Here is a 13,208-nt window from a genome sequence, read left to right as displayed (position 1 = left end):
AGGGAAGTGGGAGCTTTGGAGTGGGTGCCACTATCCTCCTAGCCTAGCCACGGATTTATAGACTAAACCTAAGATTAACTAATAATTTTCTATAACACTGAATCAGGGTAAAGAATTAAAATTTCTCCTATTTGGAACAATACAAATTTAAACCATTTATCTCATCTCATTTCACCAAAATACTCATTGTAGTGGGAAATATGCTTTTTTCATATAAGAAAACTTCATCACATAAATATAGTTTAGTAGTTATTATTTTTAGACTCTCCATTTAAGTTTTGCTAATAGTTAATAATTTAGTTTTGTTAGTATCTTACACATTCAAAATTAGTGACAATAATTTCGTTTGATTTATGTGAATTTCCTAATGTGAGTTTGATTTATGTGAATTTCCTAGTTAATTTATCATTTTAAATTTAAACCTTACTCGTGGGATTGATATTTGGGACTTAAACAGAAAGTATTATATTGCTTGATAACGATACGTTTACTCATTTAGAATCCCAATCTTAAGTGCTTAACATTATTATTACTAAAATACCACATCAAGTTTTTGGCACCGTCGTAAAACAGAGTTAACTTTATAAATTTTACACAACTATATTTCACCGGGATCAAATATCGACTGGATTTCTAGGCAGAATGGCAGTCCGAGTCCTCATCAGAGCTGGTCTGGGTAGAAGATTAATGCATCCCAAAATTAGTCGATCACCCTCACCTCTGGCTTGAGTAACTTCAGTACTACACTTGTCCTATACACACAAGTATCCTCCCAAAGACTCACATTGAATGATGTCAGTATAAACTTTTTGATTGCTGGCTTCGAGCTGAATAGCTGTGAAGAACACTTGGAGGCCTTTGGAGCACTAGATGAAAATCGACCAAAGGGAAGGAAAAGTAAAGAATGAAATAGTGCAAACCCATGATTCATTGTGCAAACTCTTTGATGTGAATAGTCTCATTTGCAAAAATAATCAGATGCATAAATGGTGAATGAAAAAGTGCAAACCCAAGATTCATTGTGCAAACTCTTTGATGTGAATAGTCTTGTCGGCACTATTTTTGGTGTGAGGTTTGCCGAAAAATAAATAAAGAAACCACCTAAAATAGAGATTTTTCATACCAATTTTTCTCTTCATATTTTCAGTAAGTTTTAAAATAGCCACTGGACTGACGTCACTGACCAAAGGAATGGGGAACACACCTTCCCATGTTTGGATACGGTTCGCTGCAACTATCTAAACTTATTGTTGTGCTAGCTGATGAGCTAGTCACTGGTGGCTTAGATTTGCAGAATGGACTGATGTACTGATAGTGTGCTTGTTAGTCCTACTCGTTATCTCTTCTCGATCGTCTCCTCCTTGCTTTGTTTCTTCTATACTACTTGCCTTATCAACTTTTTTCCTTATGGTTGGCTTCCCTCTCCTAGTCCCTTTGATCCAATCGTTCATCCCTCGCCCTCCGCCTTCTTTCGCATAAGTCAACCGTCATCTATGGTCTCTTTCTTTGTTCCCAGTCAGGTACTCTGGGGTTTATTCTTCTTCTCTCTTGTTGAATGACATAGTTTTTTGGTTGAAAGCACAAAGGCCTTAACATGTCTTCCTTTCTTGCAGGTTGTCACTCGACATTACCATTCTGTTTTAACAACCATCTAAAGGGCCAAAATTCAGGGTTTATGATGAGAAAGTGCTGCTCACGTCCTATTTATAGAAAATACAGGCACACAAATTTAGGGAGTTCAATCACTAGAAGTACTCATTATGCAATAAATAAGTTAATTTATGCACTTAATTATGTTATTCTCATCACTGTTGTCACTTTTAAAAAGTAAGAGAATTTGAGAACTAAATATGTACATAATAAATGAAACCACTTGAATCTTGAGGAAATTTAACAGATCTCGCTAATTAGAAACAAAAGGACTGTACTGGGATAGTCAAAAGATGGAGATGCCATGCACTGTTTTCTTCTATCAGAACCATGGGCCGACCGAATGAAAGTACAACCAAATGAAAGAACAAGGGATACATGACCAAATGGACAAACATTTATAATCAGCTCCCTCAAAAGATTCTCAGATTCTTCACAATGATGGACAAAGGGCACTTAGTCGATTATCTATCCAATCCTCTGCGAAGGCTCCATATTCAAGAAGAACTGCCTATCAGATTACGATGATACAACTTCTACCTTATTGTTAAAGTTCACCTTAATGACATGAGGGCCTCTACTAAGGATTCTCTCTAGAAGGCCGATCAAAAACCATTCAAGCAATCGAAGACCTTCCAGCTGACTGAAGACCATTCAACCGATCGAACAATTATCAGGTGATCAAATGACAATATTGGCAGGCCATTAAGGCTCTATTTAGGGGAGTGGTTTGAGCTCTTCGCTGCACCCTACTGTAGAAAACTACTGTTTGGGGGCGCGATAGATGAACTTCGCGGCCACCGCAGATGGGATTTTTCGCAAAAAGTGGACCACAAAATTGACCCCGCTACCCGCATTCTACGATTCATTTTTAACCTAGTTGCCCCTTCGATCGATCGTCGTTCGGGTTGTTACGTGACTTGAAACTCTACTCCTTCCCTGACTCTTCTCTTGCATTCATTTGTTGGTCATCTGCTCTTGTTCGTTCTTCTTCCCATATCTTTCCTTTGAAAGAAGCCCTATCCATTGATCTCTTTCCTCTGCCATCCTCTCCTTCGAAGCTGCACAACCCACTTCTTCCTTCTTCGACTGTAGCACTGTTCCTGGTGCTTCGTGCAGAGGAAGGTATAACGGAAGTCCCAACATAGCTTTTTTAACATTTTTAATTTAAGCTCAAACTGTTGGCAGCGTCTTCTTCGCCAAGCAGCATTACTAATGTGATAGTGTGGAATCTTGCATGCAATTATCCATGCTTTCCTCAGTCCACAAACCCAAAAGTGAAAGGGTACCTTTTCTTAATTTTCTTGCTTTCTTTAGCGATTGTTAGTTCTTTTTAGGGCCGTGACTCAAATTTAACAATTTTTTTTCTTTGAAGTATAGAACATTCTGTTATTCTTATTAGCTTTAGCAGAACTGTTTCATTTGGAAGAACAAGCTAAGCAACAAGAGCTAGGTCGCTAGAGCAAGGTTTACTAGTTATCCATTCCAGCTCCCCCATGTTTTCCATGGACATCACCAAAGGCACAGATTCTTATTCCGCTGTTGTTTTCCTAGCTCATCTGTTATTAGATGGCTTATTCTTTCCATTTCTCCTTTATATAAGATTCAATTTTTATTAGCTTTTGCCTGCTATACAATAGCAATTTTGAGGTATCGAATCGTCACTATTAATGAATCTATTGTTGATAGAAGTAATCACATTCAGGGACCGACGACTAGCTTTCCTTCTATTATTTTACTTTTCAATTTTATTGTAGGATTTTTATTTCAAGTTTTTTTTTTAATTCTTTGGTGAATGGATATTTAGCATATGTGAACATTGTTTCAGTTCTTGATGTTATTCACATGACTCATGCTGCAGTTGCTACAGTAAGAGTTTACTGCAATTTAACCTTGATTCTAATGTGTTTGACACTTATTTTTTCTCGGTTTCCATAAACAGCTGCCTGACAGCTGGTTTCACACAGTTGCACCAAACAGACAGCTAGCTTCACTGCAGTTGCTTCCTCGCAGCAGCTTCCTGGGGCAGCGCGCCCCCCACTGGGAAGGCGCGGAGGCGAGAAGCTGCAGCTGCGCCAAACAAAGCCTAAATGCCCCTCTTCATGAAGTTGTCAGTATGAAATAGTGTCAATGTCAGTTACAGATAATAAAAGGCCATGAAGACATTTACAAATATGAAAAGGTAAATACTTGCAACATCCCTATAAGAACATAAATAAACATATATCATTACTAGATACTTCTGTGATATATCCTTTCTTCAAGAGATGACTACTAAATTTATACTGTGAGAACTAGTGTTATTGTGCACTCTCTCTTTCTCTCCTTCTTTTCCTTTTATCTCTAGTTCGTGGGTGTGATCCACGGGATATTTTTTGATTCAAGTATCCAGAAAACATATTAAAGTTAGCCATGGCCTAGGATGGGCTTGAAGGCAAACCTTACTCAGCAAAGATCACAATTTTCTGTGATTCTGTTTACTGCTTGGATGCATTTTTATTGCAGTAGTTCTTATCAGATTGTTGCATCCTTTTCCATTATTTGTCCAGTGATGATGAGAAAAATGCGATCTTCATAGTGAGAAATGGAATATATTGCTCATTTTGATAGTCTGATATAACATCTTCGGAGTTAATTTGCATGATGATAGCTCCGTCGGATTTTCTCGAATCTTTTTGTAATTGTACAGCTTGTGAGCGAGGTTAGATTATATTACAAACACAGCGCGAATGAACACTTCTGATATAAATGAGGGAATTTAGTTAGAACCAAATCCTGCAAGAGATTATAGTAATTTCTGTCACAATATTCTTTGAAAGAAAAGGCGAGATTCGTCTAGTGCTTTTGCCTTTACCTTGTTAGGCTTCATGAACTTTAGACCCTTGCTAAACGTCTCTGCTCCAAAATCTGCTTTTATGCTGCAGTCGACATTAACCTGCATCATATACTTAACTGAAAATTCTTAACGGAGAAATAAATAAATAAATAAATAAATATATATGAACAAAACAAATCAAAACACAAAGAAAAGAAATATAAAAAAAAATATTACATCGGGACTTGAAACATAATTTATGTCCAAAATTTAATAGTGGGAAGTCTAAATGTTAAGTGGGCCCACCGCATTGCACTGAGTTAAAATTTGTAGAGCTCACTTAACACATGCTCTAAATCCTAACCTAATATTTTTTCCTAATTTTGATGCGAACTTTGTCTAAATATCCACTGCAAGAAAAATAAGGCATTATTATGGCACAACATATACACGCTACCTTCATCACTGGAAATGAGAAGTTATTAACATGAATTCTCGCTCGAACCCGACCAACTATCCGTACTTCAATTCCAGTGCCGTTAGAAGAGTTGCTACCCTTGTCGTCAGTCTTCGCATTTATAAATCTACCGATGCTAAATCTCTTCACCAGAATATGCACGATGACCGTCACATTAGTGCCATTAGGTGGCTGGTAGAATCCTGGGACCTCAACGACACCAACAAGATTTCTATCGTAGAAAATCCCAAAGTTTGAGGAGCTGTATCTGATCCCAAACTTATTGAAATTTTGGGTAACAAACAACAAAGACGCCATTGATGCTTGAAGAAAAACTCCTCTTCCAGAAGATGTATCTATTCTGATGCGGTCAAGGTGGACAGAATGCAAGCGGAATATGGGCTTCTTTGGTTTCACGATGAGGAGGATAAAGAGAATGGAAGAGCACAGCAATAGGGAAATGAGGAAGATGAAGGAGAAGAGGCAGTAATATCTCATTATGAGTGAATCGAACCACTTCAATGATTTTTGTGTTTTTTAATCCATTTTCTTCAGTTCTTCCTTGTCTTTGTAATTTCTTATTGGAGATGTGAGCCTTTTTTATTTTTATACTTACCTGCTTGTCCTTGGTTTAAGCCTTGCAAGTACTCTTTCGGTCTTATTCCTTTCTTTTCAGTTGGCTAGCATTCTTTCTTCCTTACGTTCTTTCCACAAAGCATCCTTTGGAGAGATGACTTCATTTGATAGGTTACTATGTTTACACGTAAACGAAAAAATATATTTTTTTTTTTTGCATGCAGTTTTTTATGGCTTTTTGACTATTGTTTTAGTGTAAATATTCGTATTTGTGGATGTACATAAACAAAAATGAGATGCGCAGCCATTGTATTTTGCAAATATTCATGTGGGCAAATATCACGACATTAAATATTAATAGCGCTATGAGCTGATTGTGTAATTAGAAAATGTTACTTATTACAATATTGGAAGAGGATATAATTTTGTTATCAAAACAAGCAAGCAACAATTTGAGATATTATATGCTCTCATGTTTTATAAACTTGATTTCAAGGATAAATCCTTTACAATAACTGATGACTCGTCCCACTTTGGATGGGTGATTAGCTAAATGGGCTATGATCCAATTGCAATTTGATGACCTATATATCCCTGAGCAAGGCAGCAAGGGGCGGGCTTTAGCTAACTTTCTAGCAAATCATCTGATCCTAGCTGATTCGCCACTTAGCGACGGTTTACCTAATGAATATCTATTGGTCATTGATTCTCTAGAATGAGAGTTATATTTTGATGGATCATCTTCCTTAAAGGAAGACCCATCTGAATCACTCCCAAAAGGAAAAAGTGGGGATTTGTTTGATTTTTGTATCACTCGAGTGTAGTATTACTAGCTATTCATATAGTTTGAGTCACACACAAATAATGAGCTAGAATATGAAGCTTTAATTCTTGGATTGAAAGTAGTCATCCAAATAAGTATAAAGAGGATTAAAGTGCACGGGAATTCTCAACTTATAATTAGCTAGGTGTTTGGAACCTATAAATTTCTCAATCCTGATCTTTTAATTTATCATAAGACAGTCATGGAAATATTAGAGCACATCCCTAATGCAACACTAATTAAGATATTAAGTTCCCTTAATGGCAAAGTTCTTGAGCATGCTAAGCCAGCCAGGGAACTTTCAAGTCTGAATGGGGAACTTTTTACAGTGGTAATCCAAGATAGAAGAGTCATGTCACCAACACACTCTGATTCCCCATATGTTGTACTTCAGTTGACGAAGAGGTAGTCCTTCTTACTTCTGATGAGTCATAAGATGATTGGTGTTATGCCATTATCATATATTTGACAAAAGAGATACTCTTTGATGATCGCTCCCTTGCTACTCAAATTCAAAAGAGATACTTTCGTTTACCATCATGAAGAATACATTGCATCGATGCTTATTTGAGTATATGTGGTTGAGTTATACTAGGAGAGATGAAGCCCAAAGGGTTATTATTAGAGTTCAAGAGAGCATATGTGGATCCCATTAATTGGGTATGAAAATGAAAAAAAAGATTAAGAGCCTTGGCTATCAATGGCCTTTGATGACTCTTAATTGCATGGAATACGAAAAAAGATGCCATCAGTGCCAAGTTCTTAGCCCATACTTCCCTAGTCCCCAAATGCGCTGCACTCCACAGTGGCATCATGGTCTTGTATTGCTTGAGGGACTGACAAGAAGGGGCTTATTGACCTTCCTGCCTCTAAAAGATACAAATTAAATTTTTTTTCCACTAATAATTTTTCTAAATAAGTAGAAGTAGCCCCTTTAAGAGAACTAAAGGTTGACAATGTGTAATACTTTATTATAAAAATTATTTTATATTGATTTTGTGTGCCATGTCAAATCATTTTAGATAACAGGTTGACCATTACAAACAACAAAATTAATAGATTTTCTCTTCGTCATCAAATTGACTGGCAATATACTACTGTAATTTACCCAAGAGGAAACAACTTAGCTGACAATTTCAATAAGATTTTGGTAAATCTTGTAAAGAAAGTTTTGCATGCTAATAAAAAAGAATGACATGAAATGCTCTCAGAAGCTTTGTGGGCATACCATATGACCTACCATACACCCACTTATTCTATTCCATACAAATTAAACTTTGGGTACGAAGTAGTCTTTTCTTTAGAAACTGAATTTCCATCATTGGAGGTTGTCGTAGGCAACACTATTAACAGTGATCAAGACATCTTACTTAGGTTGGAAGAGCTAAATAACCATGATGGACTTAGGTTGTTAGCCTAAAAAAACATCGAGCTATATCGCACTCGAATGGTCAGAGCCCATGATAAATTGGTAAGGCCAAGGACCTTCACGATTAGATACATGGTGCTAATTATATGCTGACCCATTGTGACTCACTATCGTAGGCACAAAAAATTTGAATAAACTTAAGAAGAACCTTTTATGATAAAAAAGCTATACGATGGAGGTGCTTACTTACTGATTATTGCAGGTGGATCTCATTGGATGTCACTATTAATTAGAGATATTTGCAAAGATATTATGCATATATATATATATATATATATATATATATATAATGCATGCTAGAGTTGATGCTCAAAGCTTTGATATACTTTGTGACTCAACTTTAAGAAATATAAATGACATATTTTTTGATATTTCATTTATATGTGAGTTATTTGTGATCATTGATTATTTTTTCAAAGGAATTATTTAATAAATCTCTTAAAAAAAAATTTGTTAAATGTGAGAGAAGCTATGCACTTCTTTTAACAAGCTTTTCGGCTGCACATTTCATGTGGGAACTGAATCAACAATATTCCACTCATAAATGAATGTAGTATATATTCGTAATGGGGTATATTTGAGTTAAGCATAATGTTAAACATCCTATGGTTAGAATACCTTGCCTATCTAAACTTTTTGATATTTTGATTGATTAGGCCATTCTAAGTTCCTTGACAAAAGATATGTTGTATCGGCTATACCAATTTTCTTATGGCTAACCATGTTTAATTATAGTACCTCGATATTCAATTGAGTCATGTTCTTTCTTCAGTAAGAATCACCTCTGTTAGTTCTTACCAAAGCAACTTAAATTATTAGACAATCTTGCCTTTCTAACCTCTTTGATACTTTGATTGAGCTAGTCAATTTTGATTGCCTTGTTAAAAGGCTTGTTGTATTGCTTAAAGAACCTTGTTTATTGAGCCGATCCATGTCTTTTTGTGACACCTAGATACCCAAATATATCATGATGCTTTATTCTGTAAGGATCGCCCTCACTAACTCTTACTAAAGCGGTTTATATGGGTTAGACTACCTCACTTATCTAACCTCATTAATAATTTTGATTGAATTGTTTAGTTTTAATTATCCTATGACCAGACCAGCACTTACATAAGTATTTATACTCCAAAAGATTTCCAAAAATTTGTCCCAAACTATATTTACCAGCTAGTGTGAATAAATGAAATGATTTAAAAAATATATAATAAGCCCTCACATCAGGGGTACTATGCAAGTATACGTATCGTTTCAAGTAATATATGGTTTTCCTTAAAAACCCTAGTATCGATCCTACGGGGAACGTTGTAACTCTTAATATTGACTTACAAAACCTCTATCTTACGGGGAATGTTGTAACTCTTAATATCGACTTGCAAAACCTCTATCTAAATTGCAAATAAATATGATAGGAGATAAATTTTGAAATGTTTGAAAAACATTAAGACCAAATGTAAGCATAAGGTATTAACAAAGTTTAAAAGTTTAATAAAGTTAAGAAGATTGATAAAGTTTAAAAGTGATTTTGAAGGCTATGAAAAGGTCTTTCCCCTTGCAAAAAGATGTTAATCAGTATAGGATTTGAATGATTAAAAATATGAAATGATTTATTGTGACAAATAGTAGCATACCTATACTTTACCCCCTCTCGGTGCTAGCAAAAAACATTAGCTAACCTAAAATTTATCTCCAGCTTGTGTAGTAGTGCTGAGTAAATTCTAGCCTTTAACTTCTAGATAACCCTCTGTGCCCTTTCTATAGAACCTACTAGAGACCCATAGATCCAAACTTAAAATTGAATTGATAAAAGAGTCTAGTTTGTCACCCTAGAAACATCAATTCTACGCCTAATTATACGCCTATCAAAACTTATCTCTCTATCTATTTGCATTCCCCCTTAGACGATTGCAACGACTCTTTCCAGAGTAAGTGTGGCATTCATAAGTTTGGTGAAATCATAGCCCTTCTGGGTCATTATGTTTCTCGATAAATTTTAACCTCACAAGTGGCCAATTTGCAAAGTCAATGAAGAATCAGTGAAAATGCCATCTTAATTTTTAAAATAAAAAAAAAATTTATGACCATTCTCATTCAACATGAATATTTCTCAAATGCAATGAGAAAGAAAGGGAAATACTTAGAATTCATGGAGATAAAAAAAACACACATGACTTGTATTGAAAGTTAAGTCTTAACAATAAAAACTGAAACACGAAGACAAGATACCTTATGTCTACTCCCCACGCAATTTCTGGAGTCTCCTTCAAGAAATTCTTCAAACTCTTACACAAAATCTTACTCACACACACAAAAACACAAAGTAAAAGTAGATCTTCCCAAAGCCTTCTAACGTCTCCCCACAGAATGTCTTCCTTATGTTTTTATTTTTCATCCAAAATGTGGCATTATTAATAGATCTCTGATAAAAACTAAGGGTTGCTTCAAACACCACTTCACAATTTGGCCAAATTTAATGCACCTTCTGGAAAATTGGTTACTGGCACTATAACACCAATCTGGGGCAGTATAGTGCTCAATTCGCTTGATAGATGACGTTATAACGGCATACAAAACTCTACATTTTTGCTCCATTTTGCCCTATTTTTCTCTAAATATCTATTCCATGTATCTGAAACCAAAAACATGCAAAATACCTTTCTTTAAAGTGCAATACCATAAAAAATGTGCATAAATGATAATTGAATGTACACTAAAAATAGTTAATTTTTAGGTGCATCAATTCCATCAAACTTAAATTTTACTTGTCCTCAAGTAACTCCTTGTACTATGTAGAATTTTATAACTTATGGTAGTGAGTTTTACTTAAAGACTTCTATAGCTTTTGTTTTATAAATGTAATATTAAAACTCTAGAAAAAAAATTTTAATAACTCAGGTTAAAACTAAAATGTAAGAATATCTAGTAGTCAAGTCTAAGAGTTCTGATTTTCTATTCATTTCAAGAATAACTGTAATTTTTCATACTAAGGATGCTTAGAAGAATTATAAGAAAAAGAATTTCTTGAGAACTCTATTAGTAAGGGTGCTAATAGTTTAAAAATAAGTTTTGAAATATAATTAATTCCCTTTCCATAAGATGATTTAAGTGCAACAAACATTTTATTAGGCATCTCCTCAAGCTTTTCCTCACATACTTTCCATAAGATGATTTAAGTGCAACAAATATTTTATCAGGCATCTCCTCAAGCTTTTCCTCACATATGTTTTCCTTTCTTTTTTGCTTTTCCTTTTCTTTTGATTTTGCTTTTCTTTTCCTTTTAGGATCATTTTCAATCCTTTCTTTTCTTTTCATGTCATGTAAGGATTACTCTATCTAGATAGCTTTTAATGATTTTGAACTTCACCATCCTCTTCTTAAAATTAAGAACTTCCCACATTTCCTTACTTGACAATTGTGTTTTAACTTTGAAAAAGATATTTCATAAAATCTCAAATTTTTTTTAATTGTAAATCTAAGATCCTTAATATTTCCAAAAGTATAGTTTCTTTACTCTAAATAGTAAATACATAATCTTATACTCTTATGCTAAATATTTTAAATATAGTACTAACCTTTATTATTAAAAATTTTCACTTAATTCTACTATAATATTTATAAAATCCAAAGTATAGTTATCTAAAAATAACACTACATACCACAATTTATGTTAAAAAAAATTTAAGGACGAATAATTTTTTGTTCTTAAAAAGTTTTTCTCCCTTCCCCCCAAACTTAAATTTTTTATTACTTTAAAACAATATAGTTCATGAAGAAAGAGAAAAAAATTGAAAATTTTAAGTAGGAGAGTAGTACAGGCACCAGTAGTAAAGATAGATGTTGAGTAGTAGTAAATCTAAAATAAGCATGTTAAACAATAAAAGATTAAAGTAAAAGACTACTCTAACACACAAATAATATAAACTGGAGCAATAGATAAATAGTAAAACAGTAGAAAAAATTAGGGCAACACATCAGTTAAATAAAAATGTACACCTAAGTAACTAAATAAAGCACAACGTAATACTCCAACAATAACACATCAAATAACTAACAAAAGAAATCCAAATATAAAATCTACAGTAAAGGAAAAATACTCTAATCATCTTCTTCCTCATCATCATTACCAACATCAATATCCTCCTCCATTTCTCCACCACTCTCATATGGAGAAAATCTGGGGCATGTAGAAAATTCCACTGAATGATAGCCCATTAGAAATTTCACCAGAGACACATTAAAAGATATATCATAATCAACTTTCCTCTTTAGATACTCACAATTATGATTAAAACGAGCCTCTAATCCTTGCATATAATTTTGTAACGATATAATATCACCTTGTTGAAAGACAATCTACTCCAGAACAGTGCTTAAAGTAGAAGTACCAGATGTGGAAGGTCTAGAAGTTAAAGCTGAGGATGAAGTAGAATGAATGTCAGAACCCCTACTCCTGGATCCAAATGCAGTATGTTTTCCATACATCTCTATAATTTTTTTTCCAATGGATTTATAGGGAAGCAAAATTTCCTCCCATGGCTCATACTTAACTCCAAATTCTAGGCACATGGTGGAAATAAGAGAATGGTAACCCATACCTCCAGTTGTTCCTCCTTTAGAGGAAATAATCATGTTCTTATAAATGAGAGAGCCAATATCATTAGGTTTCCTCATTTGAATGCAATAATGAAGGTGGATCTCGACCATCTTACCTCACTAAAATGGTTAATTGGAAGAAATCTTCCAGAAATAAAGTAATATCAGGCATGAGAATGAAAGTTAAGCTTTTAAAAAGAAAATTTTTCTCGACGTCCATTCTTGATGTTCTAAAGTCCATGTTTGTTAGAAAAAAATCCTATAATCTCATCAAGATCAGCATCCGTGGGGTTAAACGCTGAATAGAAGCAAGTAGAAACACTATGCATCTTGTAAATATGATTAATCCGAATTGGACTAATATCTATATAGTGTCCTCTCACAAACACCAAATCATCAAATTCATCAGGCAGTTTGGCATAAAATTCACAAACCACAGAAATCACAACAACAATAGTGAAATAGTAGAAGTTTTTCCACCATCGTTTAGCAATCAAATATTCAATAGTTCCTCTAGGACAAAGAAAACTTTGCTCTGCAATCAATTTCTTAGATGGTAGACCTCCATATCTATCCTTAGCTTTTGAATTAGCAAATTTTTTGTTATCAAAACTAGTTTGTCCTCTACCCCTCTTCATCTTAGGAGCCATGCAAAATCTAAAAAAATAAATATTATTTCCAATAAGTTCAAAGTGTAACTTCATAAGGCTCCTACAAACACATTCTAAACCAAATATTTGTTCAACCATGGATTTCTAAATTTCTCATCAAAATTTCAAATTTTTGGCCTAACCATAATGTGGAAGAAATCCATGGTGAAATTAATAATTTTCTAAGTCAAAATGTTGATTTTACCCAAAGAAGT

The 13,208-nt window shown here is 34.2% G+C and overlaps 1 protein-coding gene across 1 annotated transcript; it reads right to left on the bottom strand.

Annotated features, from left to right (window-relative positions):
* Positions 1-3,843: 3,843 nt before the first annotated feature.
* LOC110033399 lies at positions 3,844-5,324 on the bottom strand. Its single transcript, XM_020737364.1, has 3 exons — positions 4,923-5,324; positions 4,505-4,585; positions 3,844-4,425 (listed from the first exon to the last, which is right to left on the bottom strand). Exons 1-3 carry the CDS (start codon positions 5,238-5,240, stop codon positions 4,363-4,365), a joined length of 462 nt encoding a protein of 153 aa, XP_020593023.1. The 5' UTR covers positions 5,241-5,324; the 3' UTR covers positions 3,844-4,362.
* Between the last annotated feature and the right edge of the window lie 7,884 nt (positions 5,325-13,208).

Source organism: Phalaenopsis equestris, unplaced genomic scaffold (assembly GCF_001263595.1).
Source record: "Phalaenopsis equestris unplaced genomic scaffold, ASM126359v1 Scaffold001170, whole genome shotgun sequence".
In the NCBI taxonomy this organism is placed as follows: domain Eukaryota; kingdom Viridiplantae; phylum Streptophyta; class Magnoliopsida; order Asparagales; family Orchidaceae; genus Phalaenopsis; species Phalaenopsis equestris.
Note: the sequence above shows the minus strand (reverse complement) of the source record. Positions and strands in the feature narration are given on the sequence as shown.